Source organism: Grus americana, chromosome 1 (assembly GCF_028858705.1).
Source record: "Grus americana isolate bGruAme1 chromosome 1, bGruAme1.mat, whole genome shotgun sequence".
Taxonomy (NCBI): domain Eukaryota; kingdom Metazoa; phylum Chordata; class Aves; order Gruiformes; family Gruidae; genus Grus; species Grus americana.
This window is the reverse complement of record NC_072852.1, coordinates 163,258,048-163,281,522: the sequence shown is the minus strand read 5'-3', so window position 1 is coordinate 163,281,522 and position 23,475 is coordinate 163,258,048. Positions and strand designations below refer to the sequence as shown.

General features: G+C 39.3%; 1 protein-coding gene across 2 annotated transcripts in view; it reads left to right on the top strand.

The window, feature by feature from the left end:
• Positions 1-23,475, top strand: part of GPC6 (glypican 6) — a 796,186-nt gene that overhangs the window by 221,350 nt on the left and 551,361 nt on the right. For both annotated transcript variants that reach the window (XM_054813009.1, XM_054813008.1), the window contains exon 2: positions 15,166-15,324. In XM_054813009.1, the coding sequence (XP_054668984.1) occupies positions 15,166-15,324 (159 nt within the window). The remainder of the gene's footprint in view (positions 1-15,165; positions 15,325-23,475) is intronic.

Below are 23,475 nucleotides of genomic sequence, written 5' to 3'. Positions count from 1 at the left end.
ATAAATGATCAGTAATAATTCAATTATAAATTTTAAACCCAGGGATCAATAAAAGTTATGTACTCCAGCACCTTGTGCTGCTGAATTTAACTTCTGGCAGTATTTATGAATGAATAACTTCAGGTGTGTAAATCATCCCATAGAGCTTAGTGGAACTTTCAGGTGCAGAAATTATTGCAGAATTATTATTAGTTTTATCATCATCATCATCATCATCATCATCATCATCATAATTTCAGAAGTTTACTTTGAACGCTGGGGGTAGCTTTTCATATTTTAGGAAGTAATGTTAACCTGGGGTAGATAGTTACTTTGCAAGTTGTCAGGTAACAGTGAATTGTTAAATGATAGCAAGGAGTAGCCTATATGGCTGGTTTATGACTTGGTTTTAATAGTTTTTATGTAAAGTTTCAGAACTTTGTCATGAGACTATGCAGTATTAATTTTGGATGATAACTCCATTAAGATACAATTTTAGCTTTATGTACTTTGCAACCTTATTGTGAGAAGGCTAAACCTACTCAGCCGTGCCATGTTGTTTTTAAAAAGCACGCTGTCCAAGTGCAAGGGGATTGAGAGTATTCCTAAAGTGATGTTAAAAGAACGCAAGTAGTAATCTGAATCTCCCTTTAGGACATTAATCTTTTAACAGTAGTATCAGCTAAAATTGGCACTGATAATTCAATCGCTCAAGAAGTGAATTTGCATTTGGCAGAAAACGGTTGGAAACATCTGCAACAAGTGCTCAAAACTGCTGTTCTGCTGAATGGATGTAGAAAATAGCCATAAACTTTCAGAGAATATTCATTAAACACAGCAGTCATTAAGCAATTTGTGAATTCCATCAAATGAATTACACTGCTTAGCAGTGACCTCGAAATACAGACTTTTTTCCTTAGAAAACAGTAGACAAGGAAAAACTTTAACAAAATGCTTTTCTATTTTCTATTTAATGGAAGAGGTACAGGATTTGCTTTTGCTTTTTTACGCATAGCTTTTAGTGAAGTTAATAGCACCTGCACTATAAAGTTCCTCATTATAAACCTATAAATCTCTTTCAAAAACATAAAATGCTTGAGAGCTATTAAGCAGGAGTATATTGTATTTATTAGGATCATGAATCCCTAATTTGTAATTTAGAAAAGCGCCAACTTAATAAAGAGGCTATTTACTGGCAGGTGTGTATATTTTGTATAAGTCTTTTTCATAAACCATTCTGACTTGTTTTGTTGGTGACTGAATCTTAGCTTTTACAGGACATGATTTGTTGCTTGGTCTCATATACCTACTATAAGCTGACCAATCTTGATATTTTTCATCACAGAAGCAGCCAGACTTCACTCCAGTTTTTCTGAGAATGGCTTTCAACAGTTTCACAAGATGAAAGTATATTTTTCCATGCCATGCATTTAATTACATATGTAGTTTTGTGCAAATATTCGTCATTTGTACATACTATATCCCGACTGATTGTTTAAATCGCCACCGCAGAGCGAAGTTCCATCTCCTGGTGTCTCCTTATTGCCCATAAATCAAACCAGGAAAGAAAGACTGGCTGAGATTCCAGAAATGTGACACAGTTGTGCAGTAACTTAAAGTCATATAGAAATAGAGGGCCCATTCCTGTGACAGTCAGTGGAGACCTTCCTTTAGATGCTTTAACAGTTTACCAGATAGCTTAGGCTTTTTAATTTTCCTTTTTTTTTCCCCCTCTATGATTACAGACATTACCTTTACTTGCCAAGGAGACTCCAGAAAGACTGGAAAAGACAATTTAATCTTGTTCACACATGTAGTTTACTAGATGTATTCCTTAACTGAAACTTGTCAGTCATCTTTTATAACTGTTTTTGTGATATACAAGGAAAATAAAATATATATGACCTCCTTTCGATAGTCAAGGAAGACAGTGATAAGGAAAAGCATGTGAGTTTTATTAGGATATTTTCTATTTAAAATCATTTTAATGACAGTGGAAGTCAACAGTGTTGACTGAAAATATCAATATTACTAGAATTCAGCAATTACGAGTAACTCATATTTAAAGAAAAACTTCAGGGGTATTGCCTAGTACTATTTTTTCCTCTTTTCAAATTTTTTGCCAGGGTGACAAAAGAAAAATATTCCAGGCAAAAGATTTCAGGCATGCATTAGTCCAACACAGCACCAGAAAGTACTGTAATATATTTACTACTGCTGCTGTTGGGCCCAGAGTAGAACTATATAATTCATTCAGAAAAAAAAAAAAAATCCCCAAATATTACTCTTTCCTAAATATACATAATTCGCATTGGAATTATGTGCATGTTGGCCTAGCTCTTATTTTACAGATTTATTGTTGCTGTTTGCAGAGATTTCTATTGGTAGCCACAGTCATTCCCCGTTACGGGTGTAAATGATGGCCGCTTTAGCTCAGAAAGAACTCCTGCTTTGGGAAAGGGACAGCAGCACACTGCACAGCCCCCCCTCGGTAGTGAGGGCCGAGGGGAGCCTCGCGGGACGGGAGGAGAGGGGAGGGAGGGCAGGAAAGCAAGGCAAATTCACACTTTTTAACCCGAGGCACCCAGGGAAGGCAAGAGACACTTCCACAGGGAATGAGCAATCCTTAGATTCAGACCTTCAGAGATAATAAGACCTGGAAGCATTACAGCTGCGTCTGCAGTGCAGCCTTGCGCATTTTTAGGAGTTTTACGGTTGTTGGTTTTTTACAGTTTTTGGGGTAAGGTGGGCAAAGTAATTTGAGGTTTGTACAGATATGCCCAGAGATTCCTTTAAATTTCTACCTGTCAGTAATGTGATACATCTTACTGTGGCTCCATCCATGCAGCAGAGTCCAGGGAATGCCTTATTCTGAGTAGTTTCTGAGAGAAGGAACCAAGAGAAAAATGTATTCAAGGGCCTCTGAATTTAGATAGATGCCTTGGAGTCTTCCTTATACTAAAGAAAATAAGCACAACCAACTATGACACAGTCTTTGCCCACTTTCTTCCCAGCTCCATCTGCTATAGATCTGCAGAGAGTTTCCTCCATGAGACGAGTATTATGTCAGCTGAAGTGCACAAAGTAAATAGGACTAAAGAGTGCCTTGTCTTCTTTATAGGAAATAGCCCGTTTAGCCATAATGAAGAAGGATTATCAAGCACCTGGTTTTTCAATAAATAACTAAAGAAAAAGGTTGATCGTCGTTTGGGGGTTTTTTTGCAAAAGTCTGGGTTGCAAGGTAATCACAAGTTAACCAGAGGACACTGCTGTAAGCAGCCAGTCAAAAGTTGTGATTGTGCTGGACAAATGTGTCAAAAAGACATATTAATAAGGTAACAGTAATTCTCTAAAGAACTCACAGAACCTGTCTAGCTTATTACTGTATCCTTGTATAGTTAAATACTTTGATGAATTAATGTGTAAATGTGCACAAAAGCCTTTTATTTTTGCAGTCAAAAATGTCGATTCAAAAAAAAATGGTTTTGTAAGAGAAGACTTCAGACATAGATAGGGATTTCCTTTCAAGTTGATCTTTAATCACAAATGTCAAACCTTTAACAAAAAACCACTTGAATGGCAAGAAACTCTGTTACATTCAGTTACTGATTTTGAAGACCCTGACCCTTGCCAAGTATCATAGGCCGTAGTGGGTATTGACAAAAGTACATTAATAAAAAGAGCTAAAAAACTTGTTCAGTCTATTTTGTGTCTAAATCAAACACCAACACCCCCACATACACCAAACAACAAACCCACAAACAAAAAACCCCCACTGTGTAGGACTAACAATAGGTTCAGATCTCAAGCACTATTGTGGAAATCTGCAGTTCTTGCAGCTAAGCTACTACCCTCTTCTCGAAAAAGCTTTCATTTTCCTTTTGGCAGCGATTACTATGCCTGGCTGATATTATGGAAGCACAGTTTCTGTTAATTAGAGTGAGCTAAAGTTTTCAGAGCAAACAGTGTTCTATTAGAAAATATTGACTTAAAGAAATATCATGATATTGTAAGCAGAGTTTTCTGTTAGACTGCAGGACTGCCTACACTTCCAAGCTTGCAGCATCAGCACTGCAAGGCACACCTGCCCTGTGTCCTCCTTCAGGCCAGGAGACCTCTTCAAGGCCGGGACGATGTCATGCTTGCTCTGCCAGGGTCTCTGAATCCTGAGTCCTTTGGTCTCTGAAAAATCTAATTCTAATTGATTGTTATAATCATAGAACAATAGAATCTTTTAGGTTGGAAAAGACCCTTGAGATCATCAAGTCCAACCGTTAACCTAATACTATGAAGTCCACCACAAACCATATCGCTAAGCACCACAGCTACACGTCTTTTAAATACCTCCAGGGATGGTGACTCAACCACTTCCCTGGGCTGCCTGTGCCAATGATTGACAACCCTTTTGGTGAAGAAATTCTTCCTAATATCCAACCTAAACCTCCTCTGGCACAACTTGAGGCCATTTCCTCTTGTCCTATCGCTTGTTACTTGGGAAAAGAGACCAACACCCACCTGGCTACAACCTCCTTTCAGGTAGCTGTAGAGAGCAAGAAGGTCTCTCCTCAGCCTCCTTTTCTTTCTCCAGGCTAAAGAACCCCAGTTCCCTCAGCCACTCCTCATAAGACTTGTGCTCTGGACCCTTCACCAGCTTTGTTGCCCTTCTCTGGACACACTCCAGCACCTCAATGTCCTTCTTGTAGTGAGGGGCCCAAAACTGAACACAGGACTCGAGGTGCGGCCTCGCCAATGCCCAGTACAGGGGGGCGATCCCTTCCCTAGGCCTGCTGGCCACAATATTCCTGATGCAAGCCAGGATGCTGTTGGCCTTCTTGGCCACCTGGGCACACTACTAGCTTGTGTTCAGTTGGCTGTTGATCAGCACCCCCAGGTCATTTTCCACCGGGCAGCTTTCCAGCCACTCTGCCCCAAGTCTGTTGCCTGGGGTTGTTGTGACCCAAGTGCAGGACCCAGCACTGAGCCTTGTTGAACCTCATACAGTTGGCCTCGGCCCATCAATCCAGCCTGTCCAGATCCCTTTGTAGAGCCTTCCTACCCTCAACACTCCTGCCTGTCAGGAGTTTTGTTTGAAAAAAGACTAAGGAATGAGCTCAAGCACTGGACCCAAAATTGTTAGGTCCCACCCTGGCTCTTTTTGTCTGATTCAACTACTTTACTCCCAGATTCATTGCATGCAGAGGGAATTTGCCTTAAGAAACATGGGTGTGAGCTCCTCTGACGACATGGATAAATTGTTGGCCCCTCTTTGTCTAGGGATATAGCTGTAGCCTTTGGATGCACACAGAAGGGTACAGAAACCTGACAACTTGATGTGAACTGAGGAGGATTTCTATCTCCTATCATAGAAAACATGGAAACCTCAGAGGTTTTCAAAATTGGTAAGCTCTGAGAAAGCCTTGAGACGGTAACAGGAAAGAAACTACGTAGTCCAGACTCAGGATGCCTTCAAGAATTCCCAACTTCTGCTGAAGTGTGACAGCACAGTTGTCTGATCTACCTTCAGTCCAAACATCTGCAAGCATTTAGGCACACGTACCAGCTGCCTCCCTCTTCAGAAGGATGGCTGTGAGTCCAGCTTGCCTAAAAGATGGGAGCGCCTGGACACCCCAGTCCAGGCTCTAGGAGATATGACAGCTAGTTATTGAAACTGAGAATCTGATAGCAGCAATGAAAAAAGGATTTCAAGAAAGCCAGTCTTCATTGCTGAATCCTGAGATTCCTAAGGAAATATCATTTATGGAAAATGTTTCAGAATTTCCTGCTTATTCATCAAAAGTTTGCCTTTATGAACATCTAGTCTCATGCTATAGTTGACACAGAGAAGCTTTAGATTCATACTGTTAATTAGAAGCCTTGTAATTCAGAATATTTTTATTCATACTTTAATGCATGGATTGTTTTTCAGTTCAGTGAAGCTATATTTGTCATCTAAGTGAATCAAAACAGTCTAAAAATAGAGAAAGAAAGTCAATAGAAAAAATCTTGCAGAAGAGAACTTTCCATTGGCACATTCTCAGTGGAAATCTGTACCTGTACTTCCTTCTGTGTCAGCTGGTATCCCCTATCTACTGAAGTAGAGCCATTTCAGCAAGGTGAATTTTGGTAGGAGTGGACAGAAAAAAGCCTGAGATCTTTAACTGCATAAGATTTATGGTGGGAAGTCACAGAACATTTTCTTGTGCACCTTTAGGAAAGAACTAAATGCTTATTTCTGTAGTTCTGAGGCCCTCTCACCTGAAGGAGATGCCACTGGCAGTGAACAACTTGCAGAAAAAAGGCACTCCCCTAATATGGTATCTTCTCCCACCTGGTCCATCGGGAACAGCAGCTGGGGAAGTTTTTCCCCTAACCCCTGGGATTCAATTCTGAGTCATTGCAGAGTATGCGCAACGGCACAATACGTACAAGAGCACAAACATTTTCTGGTTACCAGACATGATAGATAACTAAGACTAACGAGCTATGAGGCTAAGCAATAGTACGATCAATGATGAAACACATGATAATTCTCTGTGGCCACGCAGTCATCAGTCAGGTCGGGAATGGGCTGATCTTCCTTGTTGCTGGGTTGCCAACATCCAGTTTTTCATTTTTTTTTTTTCCCATGGGCTTTTACACCTTCTTCTGTCAGTAGTTTTCCTCTTGAATCCTTTAACTCCCACAATCCTGTCAGTGGTTTTGCTTCCAGTACCTTGCTTGGCTTTAGCATGGACTTTCTCACACTGTAACAGCAACTGGATCTGTAAAATCGAGCCAAGGACACACAAACTTGCATCAAACTTGGCTCGCAGACCGTGGAACTCCTGCACAGGGGTAACAGAACATTATTTTTTGCGTATCTTTGGACTCTTTTGCATTGAGTGATTTCTCTGTCCGTGTTACTTGTGGCCATATTCTTAGCATGCTTCTCTGGGGAAAAAAAAGAAGGTTTTTTTTTTCCCCCTATGAAGTCAAAGACACACAGACTTGGATAAAGTGCTTTGCTTTTTGCTTTTTGCCTTATGACTTGTGTCATAGTAGGGTTAATACTTCGGAGCTGGTAGGGGCAGTTTGGTTTTTTACAGTGGTTGGTTCCAAACAGAAATGAAAGGACAAATGCCAGTGTTTCTGGTTTCAAGTTCATGGGCAGACCTTGAACCAGTACACTAACAGGACTATGAGGTCTTTATAAATTGTAGTCTCCCTTTTTGTACCCTCTTTTCCGTAAGTGACTAGGCTGAAGAGTATCTCAATAAAAAGCTTAAGGCAGAAGCACCAAAATCTTTCCACTGACGTACCCATTACAGCCTTTGACTTAAAACCAACACGACATACATTGTGGTTGTCTCAGTGAGCTGTTTCTATGACTGGCATTGCAAGAAAGCATGTTGTTGTCAATCAGAAGATGGGGAGGTAGATTCATCTGTTTAATGGTGGCATGAGAAGGTTCCCTCGTCTGACTGAAGCCATATGAATAAGAGAAGGGCACTGTGATTAAGAACTTTTCAACAGTTGTTGCTAAGTTTAGTATTTTAGGAACATGGATTTTATACATGCCAATACAGTGGTCAGCAAGTGATCTGCACGACTTTAAAGTATACTTGACAGTGCAATCAAAGGGCATGACTGTAGCTCATGCAGCTTTAACTTTTGCTGCATGCATATTAGTAACGGTGTAACTATCTTAAGGACTTGTTTTGGCAATACAGCATACCCAGTTAGCCTCAGGCAACTAACTCCACTCTGTCCTACTGTGATTGTATTTCTGTGGGTACACACACTAAGTGGTGTAAATCTGTCTCCAGTATATCATGTGCTGCAGTCACATCTTTGGAATTCATTGTTATGTGATAAATGTTGATTAAAATCTTTATAAATGCATGAATGTGTACAATCTCATCCTGTTATTTTAATAATAAAATTGTTCTGAGAGCAGCTGAAATACAAAACCTGCTTGCACTGTGGTTTATGGTCGTGGTAAAGAGATGTGCTGCTTGTATTCTACTTCTCACTGGAATGCTATATAAGATATTTCTGCTATGATAGTAGGGGACATAATAAACAGCAAAAATCAATTGGGGGGAGGGGAAGTTGGCTTCCGTTCCCAGGTGGAAACATGCTTTGAAATCAGAAAATTGCAGCCATGTAGCCAGCGAGATGATGAAACTATACAGTGCTGAATCACAGCCTTACCGTTTGCTTTCCACAAGGCACTGAGCGCAACGCCGGTAATACACCCCCCAAGAGGTAACTAAAGATTCCTCTCACAAACTCTGCTATCAAAAACCAATTGTCTGACTGTGTATGCTTGGAAAATAAAATGAACCTGAGTGTTGGAGTAGTGGTACTGCTTCCAGTAGTTTAGTTAGGAAGACTCTAGGGACTTCAGCTCTTTCTTTAGCATCTGTATAGTCCTAGTCTGAACAGGTTTGCCTTGGCCTCCGCTTCTGTAACTTATCGCTGAGGGCTTCCCAAGGACAACAGGGTAAGGGCTTCTTGTAAATGAATGTTCCCCGTGGGACCTGTAATGAAGAGAATGTTAACTAATTATCAGTCTGTTTGGAAGGCATTAATTTTTTAATTGACCTCAAAACACTCAAGGAACAAAAGGCATCTAGGCAAAGATGATTTGGGTCCAAGGCAAACAAATGAGTAATTTTCTTTCATGGGGTAGTTGCATGGGTTTATTGGAGTCCACTGGACATACAAGTTCTTCAGGTTCAATATTCTGTTGATTAAAATTTGGAGAGTTGTGTCTGATGACATGATCTGTATGTTAGAGACAGCTTTCCTGAAGGGATCCTTCAGCTGTCGTTTTCTGTGCAAATATTGCACCGTCATCACTTGTCAGGCCAATATTACAATGGAATTAATTTAAATCATAATCTGTTTCCTTTTAGTTTGAGTAGGAAAGTTCAATTCTGCAACTTGAATGTCAGGTGCAATTTTACAGAGGCTGCTTGCAGGGCTGTTATATCCCACAGAGAAGATAATTACAAAGTCAGAAGGAGCCTTAGGACTTTTTGGATAGGGAACGGGTTTTGTCCAACAAAATGATATTTTAATTTTCACTATTTGAATACTGGCTGAAATGATGAAACTCATGTTTCTAATTTAGTTTTAACTGCTAAATAAGTTAATGCAGAAAACATGATACTGCTGTTTGTTTTTCTTTTAAGTGAAAGATGATTGTGAGTCAAATTCTACAGCACTGTTTTCTCTTTGCATATATGAGTGACAGAAGGGTAGAAGTGTATTAGAGAAGAATAGTTTTCTGTAATATAAAATTAATAATGTAATCGTGAAGAGTTCTCCCATGCTCCTGATTTCACCAGTAGAGCACTTAAATTGAAAACTTCAAAAAGCAGGTGTTCAGAAACTTCACCAATACAGAAAAAGATCCAAATCCCAAAACAGTGGGCAAGGGTTAAAGCTGAATGAGGTTTCTGTTTTAACTCTATTCATCATATTTTTAAAGTAATTTAAAATAATATTTTAAAATAAATAAAAAGTACAGAAAATTAGGTGGGAAATGTTAATCAGGAGTTTCAGTCCTTTATAATTCTGAGAGGTAGGAAGCTCTGAAGTGTCTAATCACAGAACCATAGAGCAGCCCAGGCTGGAAGGGACCTCAACAGATCATCTGGTCCAAGGCACTGTGGGAAAGGGAGCCCAGACAGGATTATGTAGCATCTCATTCAGTCGCATCTTGAAACCACCAGCAATGGAGACACCACCACGTCCCTGGGGAGGTTGTTCCAGTGATTGATTGTTCTCACTGTAAAAAATTTCTTTCTTATGTAGAGATGAAACCTCTCCTGGTGCAACTTGTACCTGTTGCCCCTTTACTTTCTCCATGTGGCTCCTTGTGAAGAGCGAGCCTCTGTGCTCTTTGTGCCCTTTAAGTACTCAAATACAGCGAGTCTGAGCCTTCTCCTCTCCACTGAGAAGAGACCTAACTCCTTCAGTCTTTTCTTATTGGGCAGGTTCTCCAGCCATTTGATAATCTTCATCTTTGGACCCTCTCCAGTCTGTCCGCATCTTCCTTGAATTCTGGGGACCAGAACAGGACACAGTACTTCAGGTGCAGCCTGACAAACACTGAGTAGACTGGGATGACCATGTGTCTATCTCTGCTAGTAATGCCCCTGCAGATGCAGCCCAGTATCCGATTTGCCTTTGCTGCTGCCGCGGTGCACTGCTGACTCATGTTCAGCTTGTTGTCCACCAGAAGCCCAGGTGCTTTTCAGCAAGGCTGCTCCCCAACCACGCAAACCCTAGCCTGTACTAGGCTCTTTGGTTATTCTGTCCCAGGTGCAGGACTTTGCATTTGTCCTTGTTAAACTTCACACTGTTATTAAATTACACTGCCTTCTCTACAAATGAAAGAATCTGAGAAGGTCTGGAGTAGGTATTTCTGATTTTAAAGAATATGGTTAATGACAAAGCCCAATCACATTAATCTAATCTGCAGGATGAAGGATGCAGAGCTATCTTCTCTTCCTTTAGGCTCTGTTGATGCATACAGGGTAACCAAGTTTGAAAGCACACCTTGAATATACCCTTTTTATTTATTAACATTTATTCATTGCTGGATTTATGAAGCAGTGTGGTGACTGTGTGTTTCTATTCTCACCAGCCATACAGTTAGTCCTAGCATTCTGTCAACAGAACAATATCAGGGTTTTTAGTTTATGATTAGGACAGAAACTATAAAATATTGACTGCATCAGAAAGAATTGTTTCTGCAATTGTTAAACTTGCAACACGACCCATAAAAAATTCTGGCTGATGCAAAATATTTTACGTGATCATGCTTCCAGTTCTAATAATGTAACCAATGCTTGCACCAAGTGTTCAGGAAATCTGGCAGTGAAATTTTTAAGGGTAATGTTATATTCCATAGGGTTTACTGCTCCTTCAGATTGTATCTTCTGCAAGTAGTTACCATGCTCAAATCAGTTCTGGCATTTTGATACACAGTAGAAGCATTTATTCAGCTTGAGAGTTGTAAGTTGCAATTTTTTTAAAGACTCTTGTGAGGTTTGCAGCATGTTATGGGGACACCAAACTGCAATATATCTGAATATAAAACAAGTGCTTTATAAATCGTTTTATCACATTTCAAAGCAACATGCTAGCAGGATTGCCAAATTCAACTGCAAAACTTGCCAATTTGGATCATGTGAAGGCAGGTGTGAGATTACAGCTGTAATAAAACTGAAATTGAATACTGGTAGCTGAATTTGTAGTAGGCAATTGATTTGATTTATATAACATAAGCCACATGAGGAGAGATATGTAGGTCAGCATCTTCAGCTGGAAGCGGTGGTTAGAAGAGTTGTGGTAGGTCGCTGGGAACTGCTGAGTTAATACTTGTTTAGTCTGGCAAAATGCTGGTGCAGCGTAACTACATTCTGTCAAACTTGTCTGGGGAGACACCATTTGCAACAAGGAAAAACTAGTTGGTTATATCCAATGCCACTTGTGGCATAAAAATCTTTGCTAAAATTAGCATAAGAATGTAGACCATATGGAGTTTCCCAGGGCAAGAATTGGTACATTAGCTGTGAGCACATTTTCAGCCTGCAAAATACTTAAGGTGTGTAAATACACAAATCAGTGATTAAACTCCTTTTAGAATAATAGAACAATATATTACAAAATGCAAATGGTAAATGATCCTGTTCAGGGAAATAGAGGAAGCACAATCAAATATAGCCTGCAGACTTATTTCCAATTCAAGCAGTCTGTTATACCACAGATCTGCACAAGAGAAGCAAAAAAAATCCAAAATAAAGCACACACCCCTTAATTAAAAAAAAACCCAAACACAAAACAAACACCAAAACCAAAACCAACCAAACAACCAAAACCCAAAAACCTACTTTTATTTTGAGAAAATCATGTCCGCCTTTTTTTGTCCAAGGAGTGAACTAATGACCTGGCAATTCTGACATGAGATTTAATAAGAACAAACATGAAATGGTAGTTGCTGCTTTTAAAAAGCAAATTAAGATTAAGCATACAGAAATGACTGTCAGAAAGTTTCCATTCACCATTCCCAGGAAAGGGCCCAAGTTTTTGTCCAAGTTGTGAGCCTTTGCAGGCTGCAGCAAGTCATGGTCAGTACAAACATGGTAGAGCTTATGAGCCACAATTTCTAAAGACTTCATCTTTGCAAAGTATACATGACCCTCTTAGGCCTACAAACACTACGTTGGCACGGAGGAATGGGAAATGCTTTTGCTTTGTCTATAATCTGATCTGAGCCTCCAGTGCAGGAAAGAGGAGGAGGAAAAAAATCTGGAAGCAGAATACGAAGAGTAGCACAATATTTACATTATTATTTCTTTCTACCAAAATGCAGGAAGTATATGACAGGAGAGGAGAGAAGAACTAGAAATGTTTTTAAAAAGCTGATTACAGTTTAGCAAAGTTTTTTGTGATGAAGGTGGGTGGTTAGTATGATTTACGAAGATACATTGATAGGAGAGGAAAGCAATGAGGTGGTGTAGAAGTTGTGAGCATTTCTGATAAATGTGAGTTTCATATTTCAACAAAGAGCCTCATAAATGAATGAAGTTCCAGTGAATTAGAAAGAAGAAACTTAATGAAAGTACATGTATAAGAAATAAGTGCAGTAGGAATCTGAATGAGTTTGTAGTAGCCAAGGTGGGAAGTCATTTCTGCAGCAAGGAGAAAGAAAGACCGTAAATAAATAAGCAAGAGAAAAATTAATATTGCTACAAAAATGACTGCTATACTGAGTTCAATATGCTTTAATTTGTCATAATACTCATCATAGCATAATGTCTTAAAATTCTAGACCCATGGCTGTTACTCACTAAGCACAGTGTCTTCATGATTAGCATTAGTTCAGTTGATAGTCTGGCAATTCCAAAAAACACACAGAGCCAGATAGAAAAAAACAAACAAACAAACAAACAAAGAAACCAAAGAACCAAAAAAAAAACCACAACAAAAACCAAACTTGAAATGAACAGAGGAAAGAAAACTCAATTTTATAAAAATTCTTGACTGCAACAGCACTAGAGGACATTATCATTACAGAAAGCATAAACTACCACTGTGGCTGGAACGGGGACAGTAGGTCTACCCGGTGCTTTCCAATGAGCAAAACCCCTGGGTTTATCGAGGATGGGGGTTACAGATGTTATGGATGAGGGTTGAGGGTTTTTTTAGAAACACGTCACTGTTTCTAATGACACAATATTTCAGCTTTCCTTGTCTTTTTGACATCTACTAAAAACTCAGGACATCATTACTGTTAGTAAAATAATTCTTATTGTGTCTTATTATGGTACCTCCGCAGTCACACATTAGTGTTGAATAGTTTCAGTTTAATGTGACAGCGATGCAGAGGGTAAGGCAGCCATTATTTTGCCACTACCATTTATGTTTGACAGCAGCTGGCTCACCAGTCCCTGTATGTGTTGTTTATGGCTTAGATGCGTGATTTTGCGAATGGAGAGGAATTAATTTATTGTGTTCAGAGGGTGTAGTAGACATGGGAAACAATCCTTACGATATTTTGATGGTCATGGGGTATCTCTTTTTCCAGGTTTATACAATGTTTTATATCGTGGTGCTTTTCAACATGACTGGGACTTGTAGGTAGTACTGCTGAACAGTAACTGATAATAATGAAATGATCCTTCCTGAAGATATATAGCTCTGAGCTTTTAAAAAGTCTTGAGACTGCTAAAAGAAATCTCATGACATTATGGTTCATATATTATGAACTCTTGCAGAAAAAGCAAATTAAGACAGGGGTGTTGGGTCAGGGTTGAGGAATGACTAAATGTCAAATTAAAAGACTTCATTCAAAAACTGAAGCAAAAATTGGAATAAGGTGAGGGCAAACTCAAGATAATGTTTATTCTAAGCATGTGCGAACCTCTTTTTGATGCTGTTTTCAAAATGATGCAGCAGCTAAATGTATTATACCCCTGGGAAGCATAAACCTTAGGGCCTGATTCTCCTCACTACATAATAAGAATGGTGAAAAGTAGCCTTAAAGTAGGTATAAATTGCATTTAAATCGTCTTTACAGCTCAGCAGTGGTAGAATGGAGCCTCAATATAAATGAGAATCAGGTCCCCAGTATTTATTTAACCCTTGGGCTTTGTATATCATTTTATTTGCACCTTTAAGAGATTTGCAGAGGGATTTTTAATCAGGATTCGGTGTACAGAAAGCTAAATGTTTTCATTGCCTTACAAGTAACTTTAATCATAGAGGCAGATCATTCTTTTTATTTCTCAAGAGGGAATGGTAGAATTTCCTGCCTTTGTACAAACTAAGCTAAATGTTTCTGACACCCATAGTACAGTGTCAATTGGAAATTCACATTTCATGTAATAACAGACCATTTTAATTTCATGAGCTAAAGAATTGGTTTCCACTTGCAAATTGTACCGAAGAAAGCAATATTGTCAGAAGAACTGGCACAGTGCTTCAAGAGATAAATCTATTGAATTAAATAAGAGGCTTTCATTACCTTTTACATTGCATTTCCGTATAACATAAGCATTAATTAAACTCTTCATTGCTTTCTCCTATTCAGCAGAGCACTTGCTCAGTCTGACAAGAAATGCTGCCCAAGAAAACATGTGGCACCCAAACACAGTCATTAAAATACACTTACTCAAGCAGAAGGGAAGGAAGGGTAGAAGGGGAGAATGTTTTGGTGCATTTGGGCAAGTGGGACTTATCTACAGAAATACATAATTTCTGGGTTTTAAGTTTTGACAGCAAGACAGCTCTGATGGCTTGTAACAGGTCATCTCACTAGGTATTTCTCCAGGCATTCTGAATACAAACAAAAAGCAAGCAATTGTGTTTGAATTTATAAGTATATGTCTGCTTATGAGGAAGGCTTCTTCAGTGTGAGGAATCATTTTTGGTATGACACAGTTCTTCTACCTTTTGAAGTACCAAAACAACTCTGCACAGTGTGTCTCCCCTCCTATGTGAGGAATGCCCAACTATGGCAAAGTTGTTGATACAGATTCAAAGTGTTCCAAATCAAGTGGTCAAGCTTTAAAGAACTCTTTGGATAGCCCACCTTCCTTAACTGAAGAGATGTCATGTATATTTGATTCTGAGACATTTCTATCTGTATTCAAATATTTCTAAAGCCTTTTTTTCTTGTGATTCCAGGGGAACATTTGAGAATCTGCCCTCAGGAATATACATGTTGCACCTCAGAAATGGAGGACAAGTTAAGCCAACAGAGCAAACTGGAGTTTGAAAACTTAGTGGAGGAGACAAGTCACTTTGTACGCACCACTTTTGTATCCCGGCACAAGAAGTTTGACGGTAGGCTGGATATAATTTACTTATTTTCAAGGTTATGGGATTTAAAAGTCAGTTATCCATAATAAATTCCAAAGTTCTTTTCTTTACAATTAGATATCACATTTGCAGTTGTCAGTTTGGCTAAGATAAGGGTTAACTTACAGCTGGTATGCTTATCAGCCTTGTGAGTATTGCCTTTAATTACAATGACATCAAGAATCAGACTGTTAAGCGCCTGCAGGCTTGGCTAATGTTGAAAAAAGAGATTAGATATGCATAGAGAGGTTTATAATTTTTGTCTCTTGGTTTCAAATGCAAAATTTAGGTTTGCAATTATATTCACTGTTGCAAGATGAACTGTAGATCTCCCATGATTTTTGTTATTGCAAAGCAGGTTTTTTGTAGTCTGCCTTTTTGTAGCCTTAAGGCTGTATCTTTTTTCCTGCATGATTTTCTTGTGATGTGCAGAGTCTCTTAGAGGGCTTCTGGCTTCCAAACACTAAGACCTCAGTTTTGTTTGAGAGGGATTGTCATGCAAACCACTTAAGCAGTATTGAACACATCTTTTATACCTAGAAAGAACTGACAAGGACAGTTTGGGGTTTTTACTTGTTTCTAATCAGTACTCCAATCTCTTCTGGTCCTTCGCCTTTGTAAGGTCTTTGTATGATCAAGGGTTTGGTGTCACAGTTTGCTAAATGCTTGTCTGCATTAAGCAGCTTTTATGGTTGTGTCCATATTTACAAGTCACACTGTATTGAGCTTTTCTCATAAACAGTAGATTAGCAAAGAGTGAAAGAGCTTCAGAATATTCAGTCGTGGCTTTATCTAAAGATGAAATCTGTATTTATGTTGAAAGTGTCCCCCTGAGCATCTCTGCATTTGTGTAAATTGCAAAGGGTCTGACACTAAGAGGTGTAAATTGGCATTGCAAAGGGGATTGCAGAGCTGCATCTTTGCATGTAGGTAGAAAGCCTACAAATGGGTGCAGTAAAGCTGGTTAGCCCCAGGTAACAGGGCATGTGTAGGAGAATGGTGGAAAGGTTATCCCTGAAGGGGGAAGCATACTTGGAAACTCTGAGGTCGCATTCAGAAAAAAAGTGAAGATGTCTCTAACTCTTTAGGGTAATTCTGTATCATTCTCTTTATCCAATTAAAGATTTTTTTTTCTAATATTGATTCTCTCAATAAGACACAGAAGAGAAGATGAATTATAAAAGGAGGGAATGGGAAATGTATAATATGAGGATGAGCTGAAGAAAAGTCCCCAGCAGCAGATCAGATGCTAATGTAATTTAGAAAGTGTCCTTAGTCCTTGGAAGGACTGTGGTGTGGATGACTGTGCAGCGCTCTGCATTGTGATTGCTTCCCTCTTTAATGTGAAGTTCGAACTTTTTGTGTAGTGGATTTTCAAAATTTTACTTGGCTTCGAAGGACCTACAAAAAGATCCAGACATCGTGTGCAGTATTACAAGATGAGTATGCAAGCAGAACAGACATTTCAAAACCATCTATGGCACGTAGAGGGCTTTTCTCTTTTTCTAGAAGGAAGCCAAGGTGATGGCTGGTGTTCAGTGAGCAGTGCGGTTTACTGAAAACGTTGGGCTCATTGACCACAGAGCTCAGATAGTACCTTACTCATTCTCTGGCAGCTTGAGGTCTTTTTATATTGCATAAACTTAAGCACATTATGGCTTTTTCAGTAACCTGAAATTCTCTATCTTAATACTGATGGTAAGGTATATAGCTGAAAGTTACTGACCTGTTGTAAGTATTGCATTCTGGGATTCTTACGGATCTGCTCCGCAGGAAGTTGGATTAAAAGACTAAGTGGTTTCTTCTAGCTTTTCATTGATGTTTTAAAGGGAATTTGCAATGTGAAGTCTTATCAAAGAGCAATTGAACTTCATGTATACTTTCACGATGTTAATGCTATTCTAAAACTATTCAAAAGTTCACTTATGTGGAAAAACTGCTTAGTCTTTCTAGAAGGGCAAATACATTAATGGAAAAATATATTCACCTAATAGGCTGTCTTTCAGTATAAAACCAGCTAGATTTGTTGGAGTTTAAAATAGGATGTTGCTTTTCGGTGTAAAGCAAATATTGGATTGTTAGACAACGTCAATGTTTTAACTCTTCAAGAATCTTCTTTTTTTTGTTTTAATTTGGTACTTTGATTGCACAAGGGAGTTCTGATACATGATTCTGCCATTTGATGCTAGTACACCACAAATAACAAAACAAATACAGCCAATTGTGATGATTTTATGGAAGTTGTGTACAGGAGTTGTGTTTATCAAGTGCAGCATATCTAAGCAATAACAGAATATATGAACACTTAAGTAATGTTGAGATAGAGAGTATATTAACATTGCTTCTGTGAGAAGATAATTTAAACTAGTGTTGCTGCCAGCCTCTTTGTTCATGCATACATTTACATAATTTTGCAAACTCTTAAAAGGACGTGGAAGATCTTGTAGATTCTTGCAATTATTTTTTTTTCTGCTGTACCAGGCGTATCTTAGGCTAACGCTAATCTTTGCAACGTAAGACTTTCTAGGGGTATGTGAACTCTTTGTTGAATTATGATCTGACCTTCATATGCCTTGCCTTTCCTACCTTATTTGCTTTCTGTCCCACATCCGTACACTTAAGCATAGATGGAATGATTTTCTGATTTCCATTTTGAGAGATAATTTGAGGTCTGTTTTCCTTTTCAGGATTTTGCCCCAGATACCTATTCATGATCTAATCTACAAGGAAACTCGATATACTCTAACTTAAACATTGTCTCTTTAGCCTCTGGTGAGACACACGTTCTTACACAGAATCACAGAATCAGAGCATGGCTGAGATGTGAAGGCATCTCTGGAGATGGCCTAGTCAACACCCCCTGCTCAAAGCTGGGTCAGCTACCGCAGGTTGCCCAGGACCATGCACAGCCTCTTTAGGCAACTTGTGCCAGTGTTTGACCATCCTCCCAGTAAAAAACCAGGGGGTTTGTGTTTAGATGGAATTTTCTATTTTTTAATTTGAGCCTATTGCTTCTTGTCCTGTCACTGAGCTCTGTTGTGAAGAGTCTGGCTCTGTCTTCTTTAGCTCCCCACCTGACATTTATACACATTGAGGAGATCCCTCTGGGACTTCTTTTCTCCAGGCTGCACAGTCCCAGCTCTCTCAGGTTCTGTTCATTTGAGAGATGGTCCAGTCCCTTCATCATCTTACTGCCCTTTGCTGGACTTGCACCAGTATGTCCGTATCTCTCTTGTACTGGGGAGCCCAGACCTGGACCCTGCACTCCAAATGTGGCCTTACCAGTGCTGAGCTGAGAGGAAAGGTCACCTCCCTCAGCCTGCTGGCAATGTTCCTACATCATTGCTATGTCAGTTTCATATTTCGTTTTACCTGACATGCAGTACTTTCCAAATCTACAAGAACTAATTTCTGTAAAAACTATAAGCAGAAGAAGCTAAATATAAAATTCATAACAGAGAACTTTAGAAACTATTAAGTATTTTAGAACCAGCTATGATCAGAAGAAATGTCTGTCTTTTAACTGGAAATCACTCCATGCATCCTAAAGCCCTGTACAATCATCTTACTCATTTCCTACTCATTCGTCCCCCACATTTCTAAGGATTTGTCACTGTGTTGGGACTTTTACCCACTCCATTATTCTAAATTCATTTTTTCCTAAGTGTTTTATTCCTTGTGCAATGTGAGGTTCAATGATGTCTCAGAGCCAAAGGTTGACAACAGTATTTTTCATTTGGTTTCCATATTCTGGACAATCGGTGTGAATTAGCATGAGTCACTACACAATGTAATAACAACTGCCAATTGTTTCTTGGCTGAGCCTTATATGCCGATGTTTATATCTGTATTGCCCACATCTGTATACTTGTCATTGCATTGCCATACTGGACGCTCTTTTAAAAAAAAATCAGTATCTGCTATTTCACTAATGGGTGCATGGGGATCCAGGGAATCTTCTCCTGAGAATCTTGCCTAAGAAAGCAAGCCTTGGAATGAGAAAAATTCCTTTGAAACAGTAGGTGCTCAACATTCCTAGCAAAGAATGCCGTATCTGTTTCAGAGATGGGACACGCAAACCTTTCCAAAAACTAGGAAAAGGAACAAAAACCCCTTCCAGCAGACAGGAAACACACAGGAAGTGAAGAGTTCCAGCAGATACGGATTTTTCTTTTTCTTCAAGGCTTTGGGTAGCACTAATCCAAATAAGCAGACATGTAATGATCAGGTGTTTCTTGTTCCTCGCAATAGACAAGCAATTGAGCTCCAATTCTTGGACCCCCACTGCATACCTCAAAGAAGCTTAAAATATATTATGCTCCCAGCATAGCTGTAATAGTATCATCTTATTATCACCTATTCCCTTGCATAGTGGCATTGCTGAGCAGCTGTTTCACAGACAAGCCAATTTCTTTTAAGTATTGCTCCATCAGCAGCCGAAACCAGCCCTACCGGAAGGTTTTGTCATGAATGTTAATGAGGAGACAAGTAGCTGTTCAGTGACATTTTCTCACTAATCCTTTGAGTAACTACAGGAAAATCATAGCAAATAATTTTGATTTAAGCTAAATAGATCTGAACTTGATAAAAGAGACACTGTCTCCTCATTCTCATTAAAAAAAAGTACAGTATTAGTCTTGGTAATGGTATTAAAAATGAAAGAATGTCTAAGAATAGCTGTCATGAACTTGAATGGATATAGATGGCCTTCAGCAGAATGTGTGAGGCATGATGCCATTTAAGGAAAATAACCTGAATAGCATAAGAACCAATCTGCAGCTGCATTGATCTGTCTTACAGGGTCATCATTCCCCATACTCCTCTTTTTTACAGTCTAGGAGAACTGTGATCCATACCCATTAGTGCTGCTTATATTTCTTACAGTCATTACCAGCAGTAGCCGTGTAAATTACAGGGCAGGAAAGAAAGTTTCAAAGATAATCCCCCAAAACAATACCTGCAAGAATAGTTAACATCCCAGAAACCTTGTATTCCCTTTTCTTTTCTTGCACAATTTATGAAAGAACTTGGAGAAAAATAATGTTTATGAATCTTTTCTTGATATTAGAGCTGACAAAAACGTGTTTTGTGAAGCTGCTTTCCAAAAAAGAAAGAACTCTTCGATGGGATGAACTCTTGTAGCCAGGTATAACTACCTCATTAAACTTGGCAAAAAAAACCATGGAAAGTAAAATAAGGGGGATGCTGGAAATCAGAATACACTGAGGCTCAGTCGTGTGGGCAATGCAAGTCTTCTGCCCCCTGCTCTCCCTTCCTCCCCTCCTTGCTGCCCAGCCTGCCAGCCCAGCCCGAGCCCCAGGTCATGCCTGGAGTTGCGCTGACCTCCGTGGACTTCTGCAGAGGACGGGGAGCGCAACAGGACAGGAGCCCACTTGCACACTGGTGCTATCATGGTCAGCGGGTGAAGGATGGACTTTCAGAAGGATTTTTTTTTTCATGCTTTGCTTACTTCGAATGTGAAAGGGCATGATTTTCACAGGGAGATTTTTGGTGGTTTTGTTGTTGTTGTTTGTTGTGTTTTGGTTTTTTTTTGTTGGAAGCAGGGAATCAGAAAGGTCTGCCTTTTCCACAGACCTGTTTGGGAGGCAGGAGTCTTCTAAGGAGTGTGGGAACGTCAAATAGACATAGCATAACCTGTGTACTTTATGCAACTACTCATATTATTCTAGTGCTGCCATGTCTGTGACAGAACATAGGCTCCACCATACAAAAGCTGGGACACCAGATATTTTGGGGTTTAGTTCTGAGCAAGGTGATGGGGTTTTATTTTGTTTTCTTTGTGTTACAAGATTTCAGTGCTGCTTTGCAATGTGTTTCCCATCAAATGCAAAATCCATTGCAGGACAGGTGGATTTTTAAAACTCCACAACTGTTCATCTGTAACAGCGCTAGTAGGGCCACAGTTTCCGTATAATTCATCTACTGCTTTAACACACTATATAACTTCTGCACTTGCCAAAATACAGGCCATAGGGCTGTTAGAAGCCTTAAAAAAGGTAACATCTGCTGGCTTGTAGTATGTAACCGCTTACAAGCCTTCATTGGACATCTGGCGTGAGTTTCTAAACTTTACAGAGACCCTTGATAAAATATCCTTTACCTTATATTTGATAGGAAACACTAATTTGAAAATAAAATATTCTACACCTGATCCAAATCCTGTCAGAGTTGATAATAGTCTAGGAGGAATCTCTATTGCCTACAAAAAATTTTAGATTCGAATCCTGTAAGATTTGTACTGAGATTAGTGTTTATCAGTTTCACGTATTATGTCAAAATTTGTAAATTGCATTAGGGCAAAATAAATTGTTTTTTTAAAAATTAACCAAAAAGAGGTGAGGTAGCAAGCCTGCAGAACTTGGAAAGGAAGGATTGTCCCAGTAGTAAGAACAGTTTCCAGCCAAGGGTCCAAATTCCTGTAACCTGGTCAAGTCCCATACTGAGAGGCAGCACTGTGGGAACTGGTGTCCTCCGCACGCTCCCTGCAGCTGGAAATGCACTCCGTGCATTTGGATGGCTTCTTCTCTCTGCTCTTCTGCAGCTCCATTTGCTAAGTGCAGCTGGTCAGTGGGGCACGTAATCTTCTAACCAGCTGCAGCAGGTTTATGAAGCTGCAAAGCAAAGGACAAGCTGCTACCCTGTGCTGGAACAGGCGGAAATGATCCACTCTCAAATGAATCTTGTTAGAAAGCATGTTCTCCAGGTACAGCCAAATTCAAACAGGCTTTGAGAGGGCAGGGATCCAGTGTTTCTCCTGTGAAAAAGAAAGCAGAATTTGCCTTGCTGACTGTTAGATGTCCACGGCGTAGGGACCTCCTCCTGTAAGTTCCCTCGGTAGTCAGTAGGGAATTATAGGTGCAAGGTCTAACGTTTACACCTCAAATAGGTCAGGAAAATCTCTCCCTGAAGTGCTTATTTCTCTATATTGATTAGAGAGGGCATTTAGTTCAGACAGAGATGCCTATACTGTGAACTTACACATTTGTTCAGATAAATTCCACCCTGAGGAACATAATATAGGAGTGAAACATCCAAAACACTCTTGAGGCTCTCTTCATACTTTATCTGCCTCTTTTACAAAAGTCATCCTCTGCTTTTTTCTGTAGTATTTTTTGGGGAAAAAGACATTAAAAATAGGCACTATTAAAAGACATTAAAAGTAGGCACTATGGTGGTCAGCTTTATCTTATGCTGGTTGAAAAAACCACTGTCCTGTTGAATTCAAATGACATTTAATCTTTGCTGAAGCTCTGAACAGTGTATGATTTTAATATTTTATGATGGAATTTGTTTTCTGAACTTAGCGTCCAAGCCTTTAAAATAATAACCCATAAGTAAAATTACTGATTTACAAATACTAAAATCCTGCAATTAAAGATGTTTCATATGCGTATGGACGAGAATAGGATTAATAAAAGACTCAGCCTCAAGTCCATAACACTGATGCAAGACATCAGTCTTGTGACAATCAGCCGTCAGAGGCTCTGTTGCTCATACGTGATACTTACTCTGATGGTAGGTGCTCACCTGACACACAGCAAGGACAAAAGCATGCCGTAAGAATAAAAAATAGGGACTGTATATAAAAATCAAGCTACAAAACAAGGTTACTCATACATGGTGTCAACACCCTGGATAATAGGAACTGTAGCCTTATTTCTCATTTGTGGTCTTCAACCCTCATTAAATGCAGAAATACTATTTTTTTAGATGAATCTCTTGACTCTAATACTTGGGCACTGTTGTCTTTTTGCTGCCCTTCTTTTCTTAATTCTTTTGCCTGTATGTCCAAACATCTGGGAAATTAAAAGCAAACTTAAAATAGTATGTCATGAAAAGGATCCTGGAATATTTGAAAAATGATGTAGCGAATCTCTGTCCCTGTATCTCTGCTTATCTAAAAGACATTTTAGAGTGTATTTTAAATTAAAGTTTCCTTTTTTCCTTTTACCTCTGCTCTGTGATTTACCATAAAAATAAGGAAATGACCCTTTTTTCTGGGAGGAGTGTCACAGAAATGTTACTTTTAGCAGTAAGATAGATCCTTTAGGGAGAAAAGGGAAGTGCATGCCTATGTGCCATAAGAATACTTGTAGAGATAGTTTAAAACCAGGC